A 26,996-nucleotide genomic window follows, 5' to 3' on the forward strand; every position below is an offset into this window, starting at 1 on the left:
TTCCCACCCCACTACTCTCCTAAAATCACTCTCTCAAAAGTATCCAATGACCCTCTAAATCCAGTTCTCTGAAGCAATCATTCTCCTTGACCTTTCTTCAGCTTTTGACACAGTTAACCACCTCCCTCCCTCCAGGCTATTCTTTTCCTTTCTAGGTTTGCATCATACTCAGCTTTCCTGGTTCTCCTATTACTTGTCTGACAACATCTTTTCTGTGGCCCACTATCCTAGTTATGCATCAATTTATCAATGTCCTTCCTAAAATATGGCATTCAGAATTAAACAAAATACTCCAGAAGTCTGCCAGGACATAATACAGTACAACAATCACCTCACTTGTTCTACATGATATGCTCTGTGTTGCGTGTGTTGTGTATGTGTGTGTGTGTATGCACAGCTAACATAGAACAGAGATTCAAAATGACAAGAATCTGGAGCTGATATTTATTTATTTATTTATTTACTTAGGTGAGGCAATGGAGTGAAGTGACTTGCCCAGGGTCACACAGCTACTAAGTGTCAAGTGTCTGAGGCCAGATTTGAACTCAGGTCTTCCTGAATCCACGGCCAGTGCTCTATCCACTGCACCATCTAGCTGCCCCTGAAGCTGATATTTAGAAGGCAGCTATTTTAATTCTTATTAAATCACACATTAATTTGGTAAGTACAGTGAAAGATTAAGCATGTTACAGAGGAAAAAGGTGAGTTTTTACAATCGATACATTAATCATTCCAAATGTGCCATGTAGAACATCTCCATGAGTGGTTTGGGTCTGCCTGAATTTTCATTAGAAAAGTATTTAGACCTAGTAGAAACCTTTATGTGCTTCACTCTCAGACTCCTGCATCAAAATGACCTGCAAAAGGATAACTTTTCAATTCACAATGCCCTGTGTCATAACTTTATCTTTGGAGCTTTTGACTGATTTGGACTCTTCTGTTTTCCCTTTGCCCTCACCCTCCATAAGCAGAAAGTAGGTGACAATGTCATTCTCAAGATGAATCTTGATGCCCAGAAAGATCTTGTACTTGTGATGCTCCAAGTCATGCAGCAACTGCATCTTCTCCACCTTTTAGTGGGAGACTCATCTGCTGTATATCCTGGCGATCTGGAAGAAGTAGCAGCACTCAATACTTTCCAGAGTATATATTTTTACTGTGTCAGATCTGAAGGTTAATCTCTAGGACCTGGAAGGTACATCTCAGTTCCTTGCAGCTCTCTGCATGGCTGCTATACAAAAAAAAAAAAAAAAAACAAAAAAAAAAAACAAGTTGAATTGCAATTATAATGTCCAAACCTGGCATAAGAGGAGAAAATGAACCTCCCTCCCCTCTTTACAGAGATGGAAGACCATGGGTGTGAAATAATGTACACACTATCAGATTTGGTTGATGTTTTGGTTGGTTTTGATCAACTTTTCCTCCTTTCTTTTTTTATTCTTTGTTACAAGGGATGATTCACTGGGTAGAAGATAGGGAGGGACATAGATTCTGATTGTTCTTTGTACCAAGTGTCTAAGTCTAGATAGTTCTTCTTAATTATAAACTCATATTCCTAACTCATGCCCTCTAGGACCTTAATGAGATCTCCTGAGATTGACTTAATTTGCCTATTAGCTTTACTATCACCTGTCATATGTTGCTTGCCCATTTCTTCTTTGTGGTGCTTCTTCATAAGGAAAAGCTCCTTCCTCATGCCTTTCATCTCCCTTCCGAAGTCAGATATGACAACTGTCAAACACCATCCAGGATCTTCCAAAGTACCTCCACTTCAATATTCACCTCTTTCTTGATGGACAGCTCATCAAACTTGAGAGTGAAGTATATATCATTATATCTACATATTATCAATACGTAGTAGGATCTTAACATTGGCAAGTTGGCACCCAAAATCTATAACTGCAGGTTACTGAAATTTTGCTCATCTTGAGAATAATCTTACTTATTGTCAGGCTCCCTCTTCTTATGCCATTCCATGATGTAACTTTTGAGTTTTATATCAGATATGCCCAGAGAGTGTATATCCTCTAGGTAAGAAGCGAAGTGGTCATTCAGATTCTGCATGATCTGCTTTCCATTCATGCCAATTAGGAAGCTGCCTCCATGGTTTCCACCAAAGCTTCCTTCAGATCCTCCAAATTGAGGGGTCAAGCAAAATGACCTGGTGGAGGAAACAGAAACTCTGACACCTTTAGCACTTCCATATTCTATTTATTTTCTTAAGGAAGCCTAAGAACACATTAAACTTTTTTGATTGCCATAATACGTAGTTGACTATATTGCAGTTCACTAAAATCCCTAGGCCTTTTTTCAGATGAAGTGCTCTATTTCTCCCTTCTTGTACTTGTAAAACTGATTTTTGCTTTGCTGACTTACCATCTAACTCTCAGACCTAAATGTAGAAATCTCCCAAGGCCTCTGTTCTGAGCCTTATCTCATCTCTCCATATTCTCTCATTTAGTAATAGCTTCTGCTCCTATAGGTTCAATTATCATCTCTGCACAGATGACTCCCAAATCTATCTATCTAGCCCTAAACTTTCTCTTGAATTATAGTCCTGCATCACCAATGGCCTTATGACCCAAAACTCCCCTACCTCAGTCCAGCACCTCAAAATCAACATGCATTCACTCTCTTCCTCCCAAAGCCTCTCTCCTCCAAACTTCCTCGTTAGTCTTCCATCTAAAGCTGAAAGAAACCTCAGAAGCTATTTGCTCTATCCCTCTCATTTTTATAAATGAGGAAACTTTGGTCCAGAAAGGTTTGATGATTTCCCAAAGATATACAAATATGAAGTGTAAGAGGCAGTATTTTATCACAGACCCTCAGTCCCAGAACCACTGCTGTTTTCACTGCATCATGCACGAATGCCCCAGTCACTTAAGTCCAAAACAATAGAATCTCCTTGATTCTTCCCTTTTCTTTATTCCCACAGGCAATCAGTCTTACCAATTTTACACTCACATTGTCTCTTGCATATTTCTGTCATAGCTATTTGTGTGTTATAATATTGCTCCAATTTACCTTTCCAGCTTTATCAGACAATATTCCCCTCATGCCCTTTATCCTGCAACCGAACTAGACTTCTCATTGTTTCCTGATTGTCATATGGCCTTTTTATTTACACATGTTCTCATTCTTGACAGGAAGAGACTTCCCCCAGATTGATGCCTGCTGAAATCCTTTTCATCTTCCAAGGGCCAGCACAGGTGCTATCTCCTCTATGAAGCCTTTCCTAAGCTTCCAACCTGAAGCAATCGCTCCCTTCTTGAATATCTCTTTCCATCTGTATGATCTTTTTTGTGTTTCTAATGATGTATCGTATATCTTGAACTAGATGTTCCATAAATGTAGTGGTATATGGGTAAGTATTTAACAACCAGCTCTCTGAAAGTGTAAGACACATAAGTTTAACTTGCATTATTAAAATTTTCTCTATCGCCTTCTTAAGTTTAGACAATCAACAAATAAATTTTAAAAAGGCAATCCAGTGGACTCTCCTCCAGTTCAATTTTGAACCCAGCTCACTGCCCCACTATATTTTCTGTTCTAGAGTTACATTGTGTTGGAAAATCTCATAGGGTATACAACCAAATACATGCTGAAATCTGGGTAATAGACATTTTTTATTCATTTAGTCTTTTCTGTGTGAATGTATAGACCAAATTCCTTTGAATCATTACAGATCTCTTCCTGGAGAATCTGTAGTGTTAAGGGACTTGATGCAATCAACACTTCATCCACGGTGAATTTCTCTTTGACCTAGACTCTATACTAGGTCTCCTCCAACACAGTTGGGAATATCTTTGTCAAGAATGCATCTCTAAGGGGCAGCTAGGTGGCACAGTGGCTAGAGCTCTGGCTTTGGAGTCAGGAGGACCCGAGTTCAAATCCAGCCTCAGACATTTGACACTTACTAGCTGTGTGACCCTGGGCAAGTCACTTAAACCCGATTGCCTCACCAAAAAAAGGGAAAAAAAAAAAAAAAGGAATGCATCTCCAAAAAAAAAAAATGCTTCTCCCTTTTTAATGCTTCACCTGATGTTTATTATCAGAATCATTGAACATTGTTTTTTCTGTTGCTACATATTCCAAAGAATCTTGAATGACATTGATGTACAAATGAGAGATCTTATTGTAAAAGAGCATGCTTAATTATGACATGGTAAAGATGTGGTCCATTATTAAATACCCCTTGTGAAAGCTTCCTTTTTCTTTACTAATATCCTTATTGAGCCCTCAGTTTGTGTACAGATGACTGATAAAGATTTTGTGTGGTTGAGTGATGGCATAAAGCTCAGTAGTTATTGATGTTCTGTTACTTTTTTCGGTATTAATAATTAATAAATTTTCACAACTTTGGTACCTTCACCTCCCTTTAGACATCTTACAGATCAGTCTATCAATGTCTTCACAATTATATCACCTCCAATCCAGACCTCCTCTACATATACTGATTAAGCTACTTTTTCCTATCTTTGATATCTTTAGTTCTATCTCAACCTCCTTTGGGTTTTTTTTTTATGTTCTACACTGGGATGTTAGGGTCCAAGTATGGTGGTTCCATTATCTCAATTAAGAAAGGTTTAAGATGGTTTTTGTTTAAAAAAAAATTTCCATTTTTCTGTTGTCAAAACAAAATATATTCATTTTTAGGCCAGTCATATAAAATCCATATTAATATGAATTCCACAATGAATTACAAATATTTAACCTAGCACTATTCAAAATACACTATAATCTCAAACTGTCTGCTGCCTGGGAATAACCCAAGTCTACATGTAGTGAAATATATCAGGAGATAACACACCAAACAAAGTGAAGCCTTCCCCTTATAACTATGAAGGTTAATTAGGTTGTGAAAATATTCTTTTAGATGCAAGTAACAAGAATTTAGAATGCCTAAGAAACAATCTATGAAGAGTCAATGATGATAACAGAGCAGTTATGATGTTTTGCCAATGCTATATCAAATTTCAACAAATCTAGTCTTTTATTTCAATTATTCAGTTCACCCTTTTTATACTTCTGATCTTCATCACCTCTCTTTAAAACTAAAATCCAAAACAACCAATCCTAACAACCATTTGGCTTAAAAGACTGGAGGGGAAAAAAAATAAGTTGTCTTACCTAAGAGAAACATGTGATATATTATCTGAAATCTATTTGTTTCACAAAACAAATTTATTTGTAATTTACATTACAAAGGAACTCTCCTACCCTACTCAATACTTTAAAATCCTGAATTCCTTTGGGATATTTATATTGATTCTTTTCTTAAAAAACTAATTTATACAAAACTTTAAAAGAAAATATCGACTACCATAAAACCCTTATAATACTAACAGGATTTTTTGACCCTACATGAATAGTTATTGCCACTGGTCACTTATTCAAGTACAGGTATTATACCCACATTGCTTTTGATTTGTATCCCCAGTACCTAGCCTCACACATAGTAAGTACTTAATAAATGTTTTGCTGATTGACTAATAGTACAAGCATGACAATTTGCTCACATATTCACCTATGGTGCAAATGCAATTGCTTACCTAATACAATCACATCGTAACTTTCAAATAAAAACACAAAGGAAGTGTCAAAGGTCATATTAACCTTTCATCACTAACCCTCTTTTCATTTTATTCCAGTGCCTAATGGTGCAGTAGAGATGTTACAGATGCCTAATGATGGGGTAGATTGGTATAAGCAGGTTCTAACATGTCCTATTACAATTAGTCAACAAGCATTTATTAAGTGTTTACAATGTGCCAGATATTGTGCTAAAACTAGAAAGGCTTTAAATATGTTCTGTGTATCAGTCCCCCAAAGACGAGCATGGTTAAATTCAGAGATTTTCATCACCAGAACATTAACCATATTTTTCCTCTTCATGACTTTCTCTGACCAATCTATTGGGGGGAGAGGGGGGAGATGTTGGCCTATACCAATAGAGCGACTACCTACTAAATTCGATTATTTTGAATTGGGGGAATACTCATACCAACAAAATCAGTACTCAAGTGTTGAATATATTTTTATATTTTTAACCTAGCATTAAGTCTTAAAATCCATAAAAAGTGAAGTGTTCAAACTTGTATTTTTATTTTTAAAAACTTTCCCCACATCAACCTCTGCTCATATATGTAGCATTTCAAAAAAAAAAAAAAAAGATAGAGTTCTCCTTCAAATTGTCATTTAATAAATAGGTTTTCCATACTATTATTTTTGGGCTTACAATACCACATTTAACCAAATGAAACAACAAATTTCATTTTAAATAACAGCAAACCTCCTAGAAAACTCTTGCCCAAAAGCACATTTGGAAAGATATATCATGCTACACATGGAAAAATTGTTCAAGTGTCTAAAGGCCTTCCAAAGCAAAAGTGAACTTCAAAATTCTTTGCCAACAACTTACAGGCCAAACTGCACCGTTTCCTCTTTCTTATCCACATTCCTACTCAAACCCATTTTAAGAATCACAACTAGATCCAAAAAATGCAGAAACATACCAATATCTATCTGTCCAATGCTATCAAGTACTCTCCTAGTTAAGGTACCGGAATCCATATTTAATCGAAGAAAAAGGAGGAAGCACATCTGATTTCTTACACTTTGCCTATTCTTGAGAGTACCCCCTAGATGATCATAAATAATCAGATTTTCACCTAGGGCAGAATTTTCACCAATAACCACATAATAAAGTTAAAAGGATAAGTTTATAAAATGTTAAGTGATTAAAAGGAAACCACATGATATTTGTTACTGGTGTTAGTAAGGTTTGTTCTTGGCATAAAATGAAAAGACATAAAAATCTGAAATTTAATTCAATTCAACTAAGTATTAAGTGCCTACTAGGTACCAGGTACTCTCCTAGAAACAGGAAAACAGAGACACAAAAAGACAGTCCCTGCCCTCAAAGAGGTCAAATCCTACTGGATAATGTAAATGTAGGGTGACATTACCATTTTCTTTCTTTCTCTCTGCCTCACTCTCTCTCTCTCTCTCACCCTCTCCTTCTCCCTCTCCCTCTCCTTCTCTCCCTCTCTCCTGGACTTGTGATTTTATCAGTGGAGCAGATTATCAGTTCATCTGCCACTTACAGTCTCAGAGAAATGACTGCAACAGTGAGGTTACATGATTTGCCCATGGTTTTACAGCTATTTATTATATCAAAGACAAGATCTGATCCTAGGTCTTCCTGATTTCGAGTCGAGGCCACTACTATTCTGTTAAAACTGATGTGAAATCGGCATGGCCAAGTTGAAAGAACACCGCCCTCCAAGTCAAGAGGACTGTCTTTGGGCCTTCCAACTTACCAAGTCACTAAGTCTCATTGTGCTCATGTGTAGAAGGAAGTACCCAGTCTGTATGATCTCCAAGACCCCACCCAGCCCTTCATCCAATGATGGGCTGCTCTAACTGTTCCTTAGGTTTTGTTCACTGGCTCCTCTTTTTCTTCCAGACCTTTCAACATGGAGAACTCCACAAAGATCTGTACTCCATGCTCTCCTCTTTTCTCTCTTCATTTTCTCCCTTAATGAGCTCATTCATAACCTCTATGTAGATGGCCCCAAATGTGCATCACCAAACCCAATTTTTTTTGAATTGCTAACTGCCTACTAGACATTTCCACTTGAATGTCCTAATGGCACCTTAATCTCTACCTGACTAAAACAGAATTCATTACCTTTCTTCCAAAAATCTCTACATGACTAAAAAAAATTTCATCAATTTTCTTTCCAACTCTCTTATTTGCATTAATGTCACCACCATTCTCCCAAGCTTTGACACCATCCTCTCTCTCTCACCAGCCACATTTAATCAGTCCCTAAGTTCTATCAATTCTCTCCCTACACCTAGTCTATTAGTACTCTTTACCATTCCCACTCTTACAACTCTAGTGCAGGGCCACTTCACTGATTAACTAGACAACTACAGCTTCTAATCAGTCTCCCCCTGTCAATCTGATTCCATCTCTGCATTTGAAAAGAAATAGGTACTACCAGGGTAGCCACAGCTTACCTGGTCTTATAAGGATATGAAAGAATTCATGTTCTGGAACCAATTCCCATGCCCTTAATATTATTTCTACATCTGGAAAGATGTTTTTGACAACAATGTGTACTACTGGCATGCATCCTCTTCATTATGAGGTATTTATGTATGTATTTATGGTATTTTGTTAATTCCTTTATCAGTTAACATTTGAGAGCTAACTGGTAGTTTACGATTTTAGTAACTTTACTACACCTGCTCTGCTATACTGCAAGAACCATGAAGGCAGAAATTGTGTCATGGTGGACAGAGTAATGGATTAGGAGTCAGAAAGACCTGAATTTAAATCCTACCTCAGAAATAAGTACTAGTCATGTGATCCTAAGCAAGTCATTTAACTTACCTTGGTCTCAGTTTCCTAATCTGTAAAACAGAGATAATAATATCACCTACCTCACAGAGTTATTATGAGGCTCCAATGAGATAATATATGTAAAGCAATTTGCAAATGTTAAAATACCATGTCAGCTATTATTATTACTATTATTGTATTTTCTGAGTGCTTTACACAAAGCAGGTACCTAGTAAATCATTCTTGAATAAAAGTTAATAATCTGTGAGAAAATATATTACCCCTGTTTTACAAATGATGGAACTGAGGTTCAAAGAGGTAAATTGACTTTCTCAAAGGCACTTTGCCAGTAAGTCCATTGTACTTTCCACCACACAATGCTGACTACCCATTCATAAAATTCACAACAGTCAAATGGGCATTTTTTTCTATTAAATGTTCAATTCTCTAGTAATGTTTACCATGCAACTTCTATAGCTATTTTTGGGTAAGTTTTCCTTTCTTATGTACTTGTAATAACTTCTTGTCACAATAAGTTGCCACAATAAACATTTCTGACTCACCAACTTGCCTTGCTTAAACTACAGGTGGATTGTAATCCATATAATCTTACCTAAACTGATACACGCATATAATACAAAGCTGTTTTTGTTACCACAAATAAATTTGCTATCAGATTGTTTATGGCTTTTTGTCTGAATTACATAGCGAGCGTTAGTGTTTTCAAATAATCCTTTTTTGCTATCCAAGTAATAAGGGCTACAATCAGATGCTACCAAAGTATTCCATCAATTTCGAAATCTGAAGATATTTATTGATGACTGTTACTTGGATGATAAAATGCTACTTTAAAAAAATGTATTAATTGTTCAGGCCTCAAAGAAGTTACTTCATCTGTCTTACTTTCCTCTATAGTTGGCTGGAAATGATTGCAACAATGTTTACTAACTGATTTTGAGACAGTCTAATGAAAGTTACTAGATAAATACAAAGTAGCATTATCATTGCATATTACAAGGAAAAAAACTTAGGAAAATTACATAGCCTCTCTTATTTATTGAGAATTTTCTGTTTACAAGACCCAGTGACTAGATTAATACACTGTTGACTATATAAAAAATATACCCAATGCTCAATTGTAGCTTTGTGGTAGTGGGTAGGGGGGAGGGAGAAGGAAAAAAGAACAAAGTAAAAAGTATGCAGCAGAGAACAAAAGAAAAACTACAAGGAAGCAAAGAAAAGATGGACAGCTTTCAACATAACACACAATATTTAACAAATAGGCTTTCTTGAAATGAAAAGTTATTGCTATATATTTTGAATCCTCTCCTATGTTCTGCTGTACACATGACATTTTTTTGTTTTTCTCTTATTTTATATTTGTTTTTAATGTTTTTCTTTTCTTATTATGTATTTAAGTTTGTCTTAACTTTGTCTAAAATTTTTTTTAAAAATTAAGGAAAAAAATAAAAGAGACTACAAGGTAGAAAAAGAAAAAAATTAATACACTGTTGGTGGGCCTGTGAATTGATTGAACCATTCTGGAAAACAGTTTGGAACTATGACAAAGAGGTGACTAATATGTTCATATCCTTTGACACAAAGATTTCTACAAGGCTGACTACTAAGAATATGTCCCCTAAAGTTCCATATATACCAAAATATTCAAAGCACCACTTTTTATAATAGCAAAGAACTGAAAATAAAATAGATGCCCTTCAATTGAGGAATGACCAAGCAAACTGTTGTATGTGAATGTACTAGCATTCACCATAGGAAGTGGTGAAAACAAAAAATACAGAGAAGTAAATGATATAAAAACTGATGCCAAGGAAGCAGAAGCAAGAAAGAAATATACACAATGCCTCAATGTAAATGGAAAGAACAGGAAAATGAAACTGAACACTGACTAATTACAATAATTAAGCTTGGCTCCAAAGAAGAGAAGAGAAGAGAAAATGTGTCTCCCTCCCTCCTTTGCTGGAGGGCTACAGTGTAGAACGGATAGTCAAACTCAGCTGACAAGCTGATTAGTTTTGCTGAATTTGTTCTTCTTTATTATGTTTTGATATAAGGTATAGCTCCCTAGAAGAGGGAGGGGGAGAGTTACCTTGAAAAATGAAGGCAATGTACACAAAAAAATCAATGCAGCAAAAATTAGAAGGCAAACAATTAACTGGAAAAAAATCTTTGCAGACAGTTTCTCTGGTAAAGGTCTCATTTATTTATTTGATATAACTGATCCAAAAATATGAGCCATTCCCCAACTGATAAATGACCAAATGAAATTAATTAGCAGGCAGTTCTCAAAGAAAGACATTCAAGCTATCAATATCCATGTGGAAAAATGCTCTGATTCACTAATAATTAGGAAAAATGCAAATTAAAGTAACTCTGAGGTTCCACTTCATACCCATCAGATTGGCAAAGTTGACAAAAAAGGAAAATGACAAATACAGGAGGGGGTGCAAGAAAACAGGGATGTTAATGCATTGTTGGTGTGAAATGGTACAGCCATCCTTGAAAGTAGTTTGGAAAAAAAATCTCCAAAAGACACTGAGCTATGAATATCCTTTGACCTAGAGATACCACTACTAGGTCAATACCTCCAAAGAGATCAAAGAAAGAGAAAAAAGGATTCATACGTACAAAAATAATTATAGCAGTTCTTTCTGTGATGGCAAAGAACTGAAAACTGAGGGAGTGGCCATAAACTGGGGAATGACTAAACAAATTATGGTTTACGGGTATAATAGGATAGTACTGTGCTGTAAGAGATGATGGGGGGGAGGGGCGTCAGAGAAACCTGGAAAACTTTTATGAACTGAAAGAGAGTGAAATCAGAGCAAATTCAAGAGAACAATTTATATGTAACAACACTGTAAAGACAAATAACTCTGAAAGACTTAGGAACTCTGATCAATGCAATGGTCAACATGATTCTAGAATTCTGATTATTAACTATGCTACTTCCTGCTTAACAGAAAAATGATGGATTCAGGATGCAGAATGAGATATATATCTTTGGATATGGATAACCTAGAAGCTTATGCACTAAACTATGCATATTTATTACAGGAGTTTTGTTTTTCTGTTCAGTTATAGGGTGGGAGTAAGGGAAAATAAAGGCTTGTTAATTGAAAATTGAGAATTTTTAGAGGAAATGAAATGATATACCAAAGATATTAACTAAATTTAAATTTAAAAATTTAAGAACAACAAAAACAACACCCTCTCAGCATCCTCTCTTCTCTGACTGGAGGTACAAAGAACAGAGCAATAAACTCTTCCCAATGCTTCCCTTTACAGAAGACTCAGAATTTTGCAGGTTAACTCTCCATTTTCCATCAGCAGTTCTGCTTATTCCACTCCACAGAACATTATGCCTTCCATACTGGGTATCCTCAGGTGGTTCCTCCCACCACTTTTCAACTTCCTTTTGTGTGGAAACTGAGGCAGACATAGATTAAGTGACCATTAGATTTTAAGTTCCTTGAGGGCAGGGACTGTCTTTCTTTTCCTTATTTGTATCCTAAGGACTTAACACAGTGCCTGGCACATAGTAGACACTTACTGAATTTTTACTGAATTGAACTGAAACATTGCATATACTATCAGATGTCAGTTACTTGGAACTGTACCATGACACCTTCACAAAAACTGAATGCAAAGAACTTTCTAATCACCAGCAGGGATGCTCCCATTTATTGCTACTTTGTCTAGACTCAACTCCTATGGCTAGCAAACTTCAACTCCCTCTCATTCTCCTAATTTCTGTTCATCCCCAGCTGTCTAAGAGTAAACCACTGTTCCCATTCTCTCATTCATATAGACCTCAACCCCACCCCTCCAATGTCCTACTCAGAAAATAATAGCTCGAATTTATATAGAGCTTTAAGGCTTGCAATGCAGTTTATAAATGTTATCCCAACTGATCCTCACACCAACACAATGAAGTAGGAGCTATGCTCATTTTAGAGATAAGGAAATAGGCAAAGTAACAAAGTTTAAGTAACTCGCACAGGGTCACATAACTATTAAGTGTCTGAGGCAGGATTTGAAATCATTTCTTTCTGATTCCATCACTATCCATTGTACCACCTGGCTGTCTATGCCTTTTCACTATATGCCCTCAAAGTCTGGTTCCATAATGAACAAACATTCCCTCATTCTAGATCTCTTCCTCTCATGCTCCTTCCATCTTCTGGTACTAAATGATTACTGGCTACTGCCCATCCTTTCCAGTACTGGAACAATTAAGTGGCACAGTGGATAGAGTGACAGACCTGAAGGAAGACCTGAGTTCTAATTCGGCCTTAGACACTTACTAACAGTGTGACCCTGGGCAAGCTACTTAATCTGTGTCTGCCTCAGTTTTCTCATCTGTTAAATCAGCATAACAGTAGCACCTCCCTCCCAGGGCTATTGTGAGAATAAAATGAGATATCTGTAAAGTGCTTTTCAAACCTCAAAGTGCTATGTAAATACTAGTTATCACTATTATTGTTGTTGTTGTTGTTATCATTATTGTTACTGTGATTACTTCTGGTCTGGAGGATACTCTTTGCTCCCCATTGCCACTTCCAGCCTTTCTCCCTGCTACCATCACTCAATAATCTTCCCTTTTTTGAGGTTCATCTTAACCAAATGTATTACACAATCCAGATGCTGGTGGCTACTACCTATCAGGCCCCAGGTAATTTTCCTCATTTCTCAGAAGCTTCATACCTATCTCACAATCTTCCTCTCCAAACTTACTGTCCCTACTTTAGGTGACATTATGAAATGTTTATGTTCTTATAAATACCAGAACCTCCCAGTTTCCCAATCTTACTCAACTCCTATGACCTCCTCCTCTACAACCTCAGTTACACAAAGGGATGGCCACACCCTAGATCTTGCCAGCACTCATCAGTGTTCTACTTCCACCATCAACAATTCTGAAATTCCTTTTGATCACAACCCCCTGTAAAGCCATGGCCTCTAACTCTTCACCTCCTCAGTACTTTCTCACGCTATCTATCACTCCTGCTCTAACTTCTCTTTTCTACCTTGGCAATCCTGACCCTTTAGTTAATCAGTTCAACTCTACATTACCCTTTGCTCTTGAATCCTTCCCTCCCTTACCCTATCCCTGCCCAAGCCTGGCCAAATCCCAAACCATCTGCCTCCTCTGCTCCTACTCATAAGCTGCTTAACAAGATGAAGACACACAACAGGATGGACTGGGTCCACTGCAAATTTATGTTATCTAATCTCAATTGGGCTCTCCCTACAGGAAAGCTCTATAGTTCTCCTAAACTGATTTTCTATCCCTTTACTCACAGTGGCTGCTCCAAACCTCTTCAATAACAATGTGGCACAGCAGGAAAAGTGCAGGATTTGGAGTTGCAAAGCTGGCTTTGAATCCTAGCTCTGCCACTACTACATGTGTAAACTTGAACAAGATACTTAACCTTTTTGGGCCCCAGGTTCCTCATATACAAAATGAGCAAGTTAGACTAGATGGCATCCAAAGTCCTTTCTGGTTCTAGATCTATCCATCATTCATTCCAGCATTCCTTCTCTCCTTAAGCTTCCCATTCCATTCTCAGCTAAAAACCTCACCTCCTGCTTTACTGAAAAAATAGAGGCCCTCTTTTCCCCCTTCTATACATCCCACAATCACCTGGCATTCATTATTCCCCATTTTCTCCTCCTTTATTCTAGTCAGTATGAAGAAGCAGCCTCTCTCCTCGAACAAAGCCAATCTTGCTACAGAGACTGTCAGTCCTATCCCTTTCCATCTTCTCTAGCTGATATTCCCTCAATCATTCATCCCCTCTCAAATTTTCAATCTCTCCCTTTCCAAAAACTTCATTCCCTGCTATCTGTTAACAAACCTAAGTCTCTCCTATGCTTAAAAAATCCTTACTGGACCTATCATCCCCTCAGGGATTCACTCTCTCTCTTCCACAAACTACTAGAAAAAGTGATAACTCTTATTGCCAAGACTTCCTCTCCTCTCATTATGTCTTAACCCTTTATAATCTGGACTCTGATTCAACTGAAATTGCCTTCTCCAAAGTAACCAATGACCACTTAATTGCCAGATATTTTGATCTTTTCTCTTCATCCTTCTTGACCTTTGCATCATTTGACTCCATTGACCATTTTCTCCTTCTGGATACTCTCTTCTCTCTGGGTTTTCATGACACTGTTCTTTTGGCTTCTTTTGGCTATCTTTCTGACCACTCCTTCTTAATTCCTTTACTGAATCATCATCCATACTGCACCTCTTAACCATAAGCATATCTCAAGACTATGTCCTAGGCTCCTTTCTCTTCTCCCTCTCTTTTGTTTGATCATCCCATCATCTCCCATGGATTTAATTATGATCTTTATGCAGATGACTCACAGATTGACATATCCCACCTAAGCTTTTCTCCAGACCTACACTTCTATATCATCCACTGGATGTGGATACTATTAGACACCACTATTAAACAATGCCTATTAGATATTTCAAACCAGATGTCCCATAAACATCTCAAATTCAACACGTCCAAAACAGAATTCAATATATTTTTTTCCAAACTCAACCCTCTTCCAAACTTCTCTATTTCTGTTGAGGGTACCATCATCCTTCCAGCAATACAGGCTCAGAATCATGGGGCCATCATTGACTCATCACCACTCCACATATCCAATCAGTTGCAAAATCTTGTTGTTTCTACCTTCACAACATCTATTGCTCTGGACCCTTCTCACTACTCCCACAGCCACCACAGCAGTTTAGGCCCTCATTATCTCTTGCCTAGACTATTGCAATAGCCTTATCATTGTTCTGCCTGCCTCAAGTCTCTTTTCCCCCTACCCCACCAATCAATCCTCCATGTCTGCCAAAGTGATTTTCCTAAAGCATGGGACTTACCACGTTAGTTCCCTACTCACTAAATTCCTAAGGCTATTACCTCCAAGATAGGGATTCTTACACTTTTTCACATCATTGCACCCTTTGGTAGTCTGGTAAAATACATGGACCCTTTCTCAGAATAATATTTGTCGCCCATATTCATAATTTAAGAAAATGCCAACTTTTAGAAGTTAGTAAAAAATAAAGATATAATTTTTTCCCCAAGTTCACAGAGCCCCTGAAATCTATTTATGAACTTATTTGGGAGTCTGTGGACCTTAGTTAAGAATCCCTGCCCTAGAAGCAAATATAAACTCTTCTTTTTGGCATTTAAAGTCTTTCACAACTTGGCCCTAACTTACCTTTGCAGCCTTATAGTGATAAGTGATAACTCCCTTTCACTCTCCCCACGGGCCAATCAAACTAATTCCTCACACACAACACTCCATTTCCCATTTTCATGCCTTTGCATTGGCTGCTTCCCATGCATATGATGTATGTCTACTCAACTTTACCACTTGGAATCCAAAGTTTACTTCAAGACTTAGTTCAAGTGCCACTTTTTACGTGAAGCCTTTCCTAATGTCTAGTGTGCTCACCAAAATAATCACTTTCTATCATTTTGTAAACAAAAAATAGTCTCCCCCAACAGAATGTAAGCTTTCTGAAGGTAGGGCACTGTCGAAACTGTCTCACTTCTGTCCCTATCACCTGGGACAGTTCCTGGTCCATAACAGGTGTTTAATAAAGACTTGCTGGAATTTGTGAATGCCAATGTGGGAATTGGTTTTGCTTGGCTACGCGTATTTGTTGCAAAGTTTTTACTTTGTGGGGAGGGGAGGCAGAACTGAGAGAGAGGGAGGAAGGAAGGAGGAAGAGAAGGAGAGAGAGAGATACAAAAAGAAGAAGAGAAAGGGGGAGAGGAGAAGAGAGAGAAAAAATGCACTAAGGATAGGGTTCCCCTCATTAAAAAGAAAAGGAAAAAAGAAATTTTTAAAAAAGAGCATCACTGAATCAATTTAACACACAAAAGAGAACAGAAGGAAGGCCAGAAGGAATCACAGACAAGCAAGACAGCTTTAAAAGTTACATGATGAATTTATCATGTATTTAAAAAGAAAGGCAAGCTGTACATAGTAGAGATTCACTGTTTCATGAGCAATCCTATTTCTAGTTTTATGACTATATGGAAATGTTCATTTTAGCTGGTGTTTGTTAAGGTCAGAAAAAAAATTAAAATAAAGGTTCGCTAATGAATTTATTTTGCTGAACTGCTCTTTTCCTCTTTTATTACACTTTGTACATGGGTTAGCTCATTGAGTAGGAGAAGAGGACAGAAGGAGGAGGCACTACAGCCATGAGCTTGGATAGGAATAAAATCCACAAAGGTTTAGCAGGGAGCAAAGAAAGGATAGACAGATAGAAATGCTAACCTTTACCTTTCTTTGTGTCTCTGCTCCTCCATCCCCAAAGCAATAAAGGGCTGGCACTGGCAATAACAAGGAGGATAAAAGGGACAATGAGGGGGAGTCTTTAATATGACTTTAATGTGCCTATTTTTAAGTCTGCCTTCCACAGCAGATAAGGGTTTTATTTTGTGATAAATCAAGTCACATGTGTAAGCTCCTTTAGGACAGAGACTAGCTTCATTTTTTCAATCCAAAGCATCTCACACAGTGTCTTACTCATAGTAGGTGCTTAATAAATGCTCATTGAATTACTGAATTACAGTGAAGGCACTAAGCCTCAGGGGGACAGTAACAGAGAAAGATTAAGTTTCAAACCTTGCTTAGAGTACACAGATCCCTTATTCTGGGATTTTATCAGTAAATAACCAGTGAAGAGAATGCCTGAAAAATATAAGCCTCCATTAGTTATAGGAGGCAGTGTGGTATAATGGAAATAGCAGTAGATTTAAAGTCTAAAAACCTCAGTTCAAATGCCAAGACCTACTAGTTACTATTTGTGTGACCTTAAGCAAATTATTTAACTTCTGTGGACCTCAGTTTACTCATCTCTAAGATGAGGTAGTTGGACCAGATGATTTCTAAGGGCTCTTCCACCCTAAATCCTAGGATCCTATCAGGAGGAGGCTTAGACAAAGGGGCAAAGGCTTCTAACAGTATTCACTATGGGTGAGAGAGATTTAGGAAACTAGTCTATTCCCTGATCAGCAAATATTACGAAAAGGAGCATGATGAATTGGAAAGAACACTGGATTTGGGATCCAAAGACCTGGATTCATGCCTCACCTCTGACTTGCTGTGAAGCTGAGGGCAAGTCACCCAACATCTCTGGGCCTGTTTCTCCATCTGTAAAATAAGGATAATATGTAGTACTTGTACTACCTATCTCATAAGGGTGTTTTGTAAGGAAACCATTTTGTACGGAAATGTGAGTTGTAAATATAATCAGTATTAATTAGGCTACCCAGATTGTGCTGGAACTTTAATTTCCAAATAAGCAGAGCTTCTGATAAAATTTCCAACTTGTCTCGATAAATGCTGCCTCTACCTTAAACCATGTGGGCAACTGGTTCTCTGGACCAAATTTTGACTTACAAGGAAAATCTGGTTAGGAAAAAAAAAAAAGAAATGAAAGGAACCTTGGGAGGAAGTGGCTATGTCATCATAGAGTTTGTGACTGACAAGCTCAGATGTATACCCTTTACCTCAGAAAAGCATATTTTAAAAAAAAATCAGAAACATTATTGGTTCAAGAGACCATACATTGCTTGAGGTTCTCAAAGGAAAATTGGCTCAAAAGGGATGAGATGTTATCAAGAGCAAAATGCTGGCAATAAAATTGTGAATACTATTGAGTCAGAAAGGGGTAGTAGTAGCAATCTAGTTGCACAGAGCGCTCTCCCATGCACTCATATTTTAAAACGGTATTTAAAAAATATGCAAGCAAAGGCACATAAGCCAGGAAGAATAAAGAGGGTTATGAGACTATGAAAATGTTGTCAAAAAAGCTTAAGTCTAGAGTGAACTGAGGATTGAGAAAAAAGTTTAGGAAAACAAATGGGATTTTACTTATGTTTAGGGCAAGAACAAAGAATGAACATAGCCACTGTGTGAAAGAGATGTTGCAATGGTAAAAGATGATGTGATACTCTTCTACTACCAAGGAGTTCTCAAACACAAACATACATGGCTAAAAGGGATTGAAACCCAAGCTGGATGAACCAATAAAAAAAAAAGTACCTGAACCTAATTCAGATGTGCACTACCCTAGGTAACTAAAAAAAAAATTAAAAAGTATAAATGCTATTAATGAATTACTCATGGTCATCTGTTAAGGAGTATCACTAGACCAGGAAATGTTATAAGGGAGCATGATGGACAATATCTTACTTTTCTAAAAATGGAAAGTAGACTCTGGAAACCTCAAATCAATGGATTTAATGTTAACACCTAGCAGAAATCTGGAACAAGTTTATACAAGGATATTTTGTGAGCAGTGACTTAAGGAAGTGATAATCAATGGCTTCACAAAGAACGTATCATACCAAACTTTGTTTCTTTTTAGACAGTTAATAAACTCACAAATTTGAAAGACCTGGACTTCAGTGAATCATCACACAAAATCTGTCATGACATTCTTGTGAATGAGAAGTGAAAACATGAGCTGAATAATATAGTAATTTCATAACTGGTTGAAGACTTGTTACCCAAAGGGTAGTGACTAATAGATCGATATCTATGCTGGAGGCATGATCTACCATGTCAGACTCAAAAAAAAAAAAAAAAAAAGAGCTCAATAAGCTGGAATTCAATTCAAAAAACATAAGTGCTTCCTATGTACATGGCATTGCACTAGCCCTGGGGCCACAGATACAAATATGAAAAAGCTCCTATCCTCAAGGAGTTTATGTTCTCCTGGGGTACACAACACATAAAACAGACAAGTGAATGCAAGATAACAAGATGTAATTAGAGAGCACTGACAACCAGCAAAGGTCAGAGAAAGACTAGGGTAGAAGAAGGCACCTGAGCTGAGTCTCAGAGTACATTCCAGGCCCAGAAGTCAGCCTGTGCTAAAGCATGGAGGTGATAATGCTAAATTTAGAAAACAGCTGGTATAGTTCATTTTGGCAGAAACATAGGGTACAGGAAGAAGATTAATATCAGATAGGTCTAGAAAAATCCTGGAGACCAAATGTGAAGATCTTTAAATGCCAAACTGAGGCTTGTGTATTTTAACCTAGAGGCAAGAGGGAGCCACTGATGATTCTTGAGCAGAGAAGTACCATGGTCAAACCTAAGCTTTAGGAAGATTACTTGGCAGTTGCGTCAACAATGGATTGGAGAAGGAAGAGACTGGAAACAAGCAGGTAGATTGATGCAATAGATGAATACCTGAACTAGGATGGTAGTCATGTGACAGTATAAAAGGAAAAGGATATATAGATACACCTAGATATAGCTATAGATACATGTATGTTTATATGAGATATTGTAGAGGTAGAAGTGTTAAACCTTGGCAGATGATAATGTGAGGTAAGAAGGAAGAATCAAGGGTAACTGCAAAATTAAAAGCCTGGGTGACTCCAAGGATGGTGGCGCCCTACAGCAAAATAGGGAAGTTTTCTGAAATAGGCACACTTAAGAAACCTGAGGTTTACATGAACTCAGAGTTATCTTTGACTTTTCCTTCTTCCCTCCAAAATCAGTTACGATATTTTGTTTTGATAATTAGCATGAGTTCTATTTTTGGACATGCTAAGTTTGAGATTTTTTTATGGGACATCCAGTGATATTAAGTTAGAATTTAGAGAAGATATATAGATTTGGCTAGATTTGGAAATCATCTATGCAGAGATCATTGAAGCCATCAGGACCAAAGAGAACACCAGGAGAGAGGGTGTAGAAAGAGAAAAAAGAAGGCACAGGATACAGCCATATGAGATACCCACAGTTAAAGAGCAGGAGACAGATTGAGCCATTTTCAGCCAAGACAGAATAGTGAACTCAATCTAACAAGACAAAATTTAATATAAATATATATAAGGTCCATCCTTAGATTTTAAAAATCAACTATGAATACAGGATGGTAGAGACATGGTTTATATAAATGTTCATTTTTAAAAGACATAGTGGTTTTAGTTCACATTCAACTCAATCATTAGTCAACAGTAAGATGTCATCAATAAGCATTTATTAAGAAGAGCTAACGTTACCTGAAGCTGCATTAATAAAACTAAACTGCCCAGATCAAGGAAAACAATAGTTCCAATTTAGTCCACCTTGGTCAGATCATATCTGAAGTACTGAATCTGATTCTAGTCATGGCATTTTAAGATGAACATTAACAAGCTACAGTATGTCCAAAGGAAGGTCAACCAGAATTTTGAAGGATGTAGAAACCACGTTATGAGAAAAGACTAAAGAAACTGCTTAGTTTGGAGAAAGGATGATGTAGAGAGAGATATCAGAGCTATCTTTAAATATCTAAAGAGATATCATGTGGAAGAGAGGAAGCATGTCACAGTGAATAAAGATTGAGCCACTCCATCCAGGAAGACCAGTGTTCAATTCTCAACTCTGACACATACTGGCTACATGACCCTGAACAAGTCATTTAACATCTCAATGCTCTAGGCTAGGGATTAGAAAACTAAGGCCTAAGACTCAAAGGTTAAGTGAAGCTGCACAGCCTGTTTTTGAAGAAGCCCACAGAATAATCTTTACATTTTTAAATATAATAAAACTTTATTGAAAAATGTATAAACCATTCTTAGCTGCAGGGACATACAAAAACAGGCAACTACCTGCTCTAAGGAGCTTTCTATCAATGACAGAAAAGGCATAAACCTACCAATGAAATTAAAGGTACAGTCCCTAACCCATAGAAAAAGAATTAGACTTACTCTGTTTAGCACCAATAAACAATTCAATTCAAACTGTTATTAAGTGTCTACTAAATACAAGACAAGGAATACAAATTAAAAAATAATCCCTGCCCTCAAAGAGTTTACAATATTATACAAGGGAACTAAAACATGAATTCAGATAAATGTAATTCAATTTAAGGAGAGAGAGAGCATTAAGGAGGAGTAAGGTAAGGGATGGTTCAGAGTAAAAGTTGGTAGCATATATAAGCCTTAGCAAGATAATGAAGGTGTGAATTGTAGTCACAAGGGACAGGCAGGATAAAGAACAGAAAGTTTAAGAACAGCCTAGTTTGGCTGAAATATAAAGTGAATGATGTAAAGTGATATGAAATGAATTTGGAAAGATAAGTGAAAGTCACATGCTAGAAAGCCTTAACAGCCAAATTAAGAAATTTGCATTCTAATTTAAAGGCCACATGGAACCACCAAAAGTTTTTGGGCAAGGGAATGATTTGTTCAGATAAGGACTTTAGGAAGATTACTTTGGCAGCTATGTAGAAAATGGATTGAAGAGAGGAAGAGGCTTGGAAATTAAAAGCATAATTAGGATGTCATAATAGTCCTAGAGAGGTAATAAGGGCCTATATTATGTTGGGTGGCCAAGCACCTGGAGAGAAGATGAATGCTATGAAGGACTTGGCAACTTATTAAAACGATTGCCTGAAAAATAGAGAAGAGTCAAATATGACTCCTGGCAAAGGATTCTGAGTGACTGGAAGGACTGTAGCACCCTCAATAAAAATAGGAAAGTTAGGAGGAGGGTCAGGTTTAAGATGGAAGATAATGAGATCTATTTTGGAAGTACTGAGCTTGAGATGCTAATGAGACATCCAAGTAACTATGCAAAACTGATATTCAGGAGAAAGATTCAGGCTTAATTCGATATTTGAGAATCCTCTGCCTAGAGATAAGCATTGAAACCATGGAATCAGCTGAGATCACCAAAAGTACACAGAAAGAAAGAGGAAGATACAGGACCAAGCCTTGGGTAATACACATGCCTACAGCATGTATGGTGGATTATGATCCTGCAAAAGAGTCAGAGGAATGGTCATACAAGTAAAAGGAGAACCAAGACAGAGTCAAGCCAAAGAAGTCAAGGGAAGACAGGGTATCCAGGAGAAGATGGTCAATAGCGCCATAAGCAGCAGAAAAATCAAGGAGAATGAAAACCAAGAAAAGGCAAGGTCATCTTCTAACAGTAAGAAATCTTTGATAATCTCAGAAAGAAAAGCTGTTAGTAGACTGATAACAGCATCAGAAGCCAAATTGAAAGTAAAAGAGAAATTTCCTTGACAACAGGAACTTTCAATTTTGTCTTTTTATCACCAGTGCCTTTCACATAGTAAGTATTTAATAGATGATAACTGCAATGGAGTTGAAATATGTGAATAGTGAGGAAGTAGAGACACTGAGTGACAGCAGATAACTTTCTTTCTAGTGGCTGCTAACAATTAAAGGGAAAAGAGTCAACAGACAATGAAGATGATAGGGGCAAATGAAGATGAAAGAGAACTAACAATGAAGCAAGCTCCTGGAAAGCAGATATTAAATATGCCAGCTGAGGGGGTTGACCTTGGCAAGAAGGGCCATATCTTCATCAGAGACTAGAGAAAAGAGAGAATGGGTGAGGAAGGTATCTGAGGTGAAGGATATGGAGAGGAGGGCACTCATAACAGATGACCATAATTTTTCTCAATACCTTAGGAAATAAGGTCATCTTCTCGGAGTGAAGAGGGAGCCTGGAGGGAACCTAAGGAGAGAGAAGGTTCAGAACAGGCACTTAGAGAACTGTGATAAAGGATCAAATGAGGAACCAGTTTGGATTAGGTAATATGATTTTGTAGTCACATAGTCAGCGAGGTAGCAGGTGGTAGAAGATTGGGAAGTGGAGAAAGTTAACAGGAAAGTGATCTAAGGCTGAGAATTGGCAGAGTTGGACTGAGTTAGGACAAGAGACCAAGAAATTTAGGAGAGAAGTCAGTATGTAATTTCATTGATTAACAATAGAGTTAAAGCCATAAAGGAAAGGAAGTCAGAACATGAGTGACAGATTTGAAGAACAGGGAGGAGTGAAAGGCCTTCCTAGAGGTCATGGTCAAGTCAAAGAATAGGTACAGGAGTGAGAAAGGGAGAAATTAAAGGACAAAAGGTTATCATAAGAGAGAAGTATTTCAAAGTTCTAGATCTTAAATATAGGTGATGAAGAAATCTAAGATATGACCAACTCTTTGGCTGAGATATAGTGAAGATATGCTAAGGCAATTGAAGATATTGATAAACTGGGAAGCCAGGGTATTCAAAGGGATATACTGCTAATGCTACTAATAGCTGGCATTATGTAGCACTTTAAAGTTGGCAAAGTGCTTTATAGAATGTTGAACAAGACTTAGTGCAGTTTAATCATCCTATATATATATAGGGACATCCTAAATATATCATCTCAACTTGTATACTAAAGCTATAATAAATAAAAAAAAAAGAAGTCATTTTTGTGATTAAAGGAGCTTACATTATCCTGCAGGGATAATGTAACAGGGACTAAAATGTAGATGTTACAGGTGTGTTGATCTTAGCTAGTCACAGGAATTTCCCAACCAAAGTGACCCAACAACTGGTTAAGTCATTGGAGCAGAAGTTAGATGAACAATGGCCAGAGGATGGTCTTCTGTAGGGAATTTCTGTATCAAGCAGGAGAGCATCTATTAAAACTAAAATTTTGAGTTCAGAACTTCCAAAGAGGAGGGATCAACCCCCCTCCCAGGATACTTGCTTTACTTAGAGACAAATGAAAATTAAGTTACTTCTAAAAAAAGATGACCAAAAAGAAACCTGGTCTACATTCTCAAGTGTTTTGCTCTTTCCCCACCAGTCTCCACCCCTATACCGTGGGTTTCTTGAGTTCACTGAACTCCTCTTGAAAGATTCTGCTTCTGGCTAAGAATAGCCTGACAGTTTTGTAAGGACAATGAACTAGAAGGAACTTAAGGAGGAGACAAAGCAGGAAGAATTTATAGTAGTTAAAGGGATCACTACGAAGTTTTAATCCACCTACCCCAGAAACATCACTTTTTTTTTTCCTCAAATTTTCTTTCTTTTCTCTAATTTGCTTTCTTCAAAGAAGGATACTTGGCTTTCTTCGTTTCCTTCAACAGTCAAGTTAGGAAATCCTCCTCCTCCTATAACCTAGTTTCACCTTTCAGAATGAACACTAAAGCAGGCAAGTCAGCTAGGAAGTGACACTGCCCTGACTAAGCCAAACTTCCAAAGAAGACACCAGGGTTTTCCCCAAGAAAGGGCCCTGGAATTTGTCCTCTTCGCGTATTTGTGCACAACTTACAACAGAGACAAAATGGTTGAGGCTCTAGCTAAAGTAAGCCGATTTGTTTCTTCCCAGAAAAGAGAATGGTCTGGGCTTCGGGGCCCTTTTTTTCCCCCAAGCGCCAAGCTCAGCACAGTTCGCAACTCTTTCCCTGCCTACACAGAGGCTCCCTCCCATTCCGGCTTTGGATGATGACGGATCATTTCCCCCGGCACAAGCTCACTCCCATCTCGGGGAAGAGGAGCCCTGCCAAAAGAGCCCGGGCATTTCACCGCTGGGTTTCCCAGGGGGAAGCCGGCAGGGCTGGGGAGGCTGGCCTGGCCTGGCCTGGCCCAGCTCGGCCCGGCCCGGCCTCGGGGAGAGAAGGCTCCGGGACGCGAGTCTCACACACAGGCTTCCCGGGCGCAGGGACCGGGATTCACGGGGCGACGACGTGGGGGTGGGGGTGGAAGCTCGGGGGATGGAGAGAGGGCGTCTCTTCTCACTTCCTCAGGGATCCAGCTGCTGCAGCCCCCGCCCAGACACCGATGTGATCACACACAATCCATCAGATGATCCCAAATCCAGGGGAGCCTTGGGGGAACGTCCCCGGGGTCTGGGCTGGGCCTTTCTGGCCCGCGCCCTCACCCCAGCAGGGATCTTCAGCGGGAGAGGAAGACCCTCACCCTGGGACACACCCGCCCGGCCAGGGCCCCCACTCAGGGGCCACGAGGGGGAGGAGGAGGGGGCGGGGGCAGCGTGGGGGGGGCGTCCCGAGGCTACGCCTCCAGCTAGAGCACCTCTCTTTTTAGAGGGGTTCAGAGAAGGCCTTCCTCCCACCACCCCAGAAGAAAGGGGTGAAGGGGCCAAGCCCCCCGCCCGGCCAGCGCGCCGCCCCCAGGACCCCAACACCCCGGGGGTGGGCGGCCGAAGCTGAGGCCACGCCCCCGGATGGGCCCGCGCGCACCTGGGCCGCTGCCCCCCTCCCGCCCCCGCCCCCGCCCCCCGGCGACCAGCGACCTCCGCGCGCGGGGCGATCCCGCGTGGGGGAGAATGGGCGCCGCGCGGCCGCGACGAGACTCACCGGGTCGGACGGCGGGGGAGGCCACTCCTGCTCCGGTCCGGCCCGGAGGGAGGCGGCGGGGCTCGGCGGGGCTCCCGGGGGCGGCTTCCCTCCCCTCCGCCCGGCCGCCACTCAGTGCCGCCGCCCCACCCGCGGCACCCAGCCCCGCCGAAGCGGCCTCGCAGCCATGGCCCTGGCAGGAAGGGACCGAGGAAGGGGCCGGGACCGGGGGCTGGAGGGAGAGAAGGGAAAGCAGGCGGCGGCGGCGGCGGTGGCGGCTGCCACGGCCACGACTCGGGCTCCCTGCTCCGGGCACTGGGCTGTCAGTCAGCGCCGCTCGCCGCCAGGGCCGCCTCGCTCCCGTCAGCCGCCCGAGCTGTAAGGAGCCTCCTCATTGGCCCACTGAGAGCCCGATGCTGGTTGGCCCGGGCGCCCGCCAGGTTCCTGGGGGGAATCGCCCGAGAGCTCAGGCCCCGTCGCTGGGGGGCGCTCGAAGCCACAGACACTGATGGGAGGGGTTTGGACGTGGGCGCAGGCGCCGCCGCTGTCCCACGGAGGGGGCGATGGAACTCTGGATTTGGAGTCAGAAAAGAAAAATCTGGTTCTAATCTCATCTCTGGCACATTCTAGCTGTGTGACCCCGGGCAAATCACTTAATCTCTCTGAGCCTCTGTCTCCGCTTTCGTAAAATGGGGATAAAAATACCTCACATGATTGTTGTAAGAATCAAACTCTGATCTGTAAACCTTATGGAGCTATTCAAGGGGCTGTAATTATTACCTAGAATTGGGGGGCTGCCAGGACTTCCAGGGGGCATCTTGTCCATCCCACTGCCTCCCCAGAGCTTTGCACCCACAAAAACAGGGAAATATCTATCCTATTGTTATTAAGGACAATCAGCTTTTCTCCTTTCTTTCTTTCTTTCTTTTTTTAACTGAACCTATGATTTCACTGGTCTGAAGAGCTCCCGGTTAGGAAAATTCCTCTGCTAATGTAGAATGGCACCTGCTTTTCTTCACAACTTGTAGCCTGACAGAGCTGTCTGGGGACATTTAAGGGATTTCATGACTTGCCTGAGGTTACACAGCCTATATGTGTCAGAGACAGGACTCGAACCCTGGCCTTCTTTACTTAAAGCTGATTTTTTTTTCATTACACCTAGGCTGCCTAGTGTGGTATTAAATGGAAAAGTCCTTGAGAACAGGCATTGTGTCTTATTTCACTTTTGACTACTCAATGCCTATTATACATGGTAATAAAAAACTTGATAAATATTTGTTCATTTGAATAGTAAATTCTAAATGATTTCTTAATCCTCCCAAGGTGTTAGAGGTCTTGTAGGTTCTAAAGAAATAAGAAATCAGTTGATGGCAAAAAAAAAAAAAAAAAAGCCTTTGAGGAAACCTCCCTTGCTAGTTGATCTCTCCTGTTCTGTTCCAGCCCGTTATTGACAGATGGAGTGAGTGTTCCAGCAAACCACACTCCTGG

At 39.5% G+C, this 26,996-nt stretch overlaps 1 protein-coding gene across 1 annotated transcript; it reads right to left on the reverse strand.

Moving 5' to 3' along the window:
- Positions 1-531: 531 nt before the first annotated feature.
- LOC114023565 (formin-like protein 20) lies at positions 532-26,122 on the reverse strand. Its single transcript, XM_027836263.1, has 4 exons — positions 25,862-26,122; positions 25,530-25,828; positions 1,943-2,161; positions 532-1,231 (listed from the first exon to the last, which is right to left on the reverse strand). Exons 1-4 carry the CDS (start codon positions 26,120-26,122, stop codon positions 1,162-1,164), a joined length of 849 nt encoding a protein of 282 aa, XP_027692064.1. The 3' UTR covers positions 532-1,161.
- Positions 26,123-26,996: the final 874 nt, after the last annotated feature.

This window comes from Vombatus ursinus, unplaced genomic scaffold (genome assembly GCF_900497805.2).
Source record: "Vombatus ursinus unplaced genomic scaffold, bare-nosed wombat genome assembly UNPS02014818.1, whole genome shotgun sequence".
Taxonomy (NCBI): Eukaryota; Metazoa; Chordata; class Mammalia; order Diprotodontia; family Vombatidae; genus Vombatus; species Vombatus ursinus.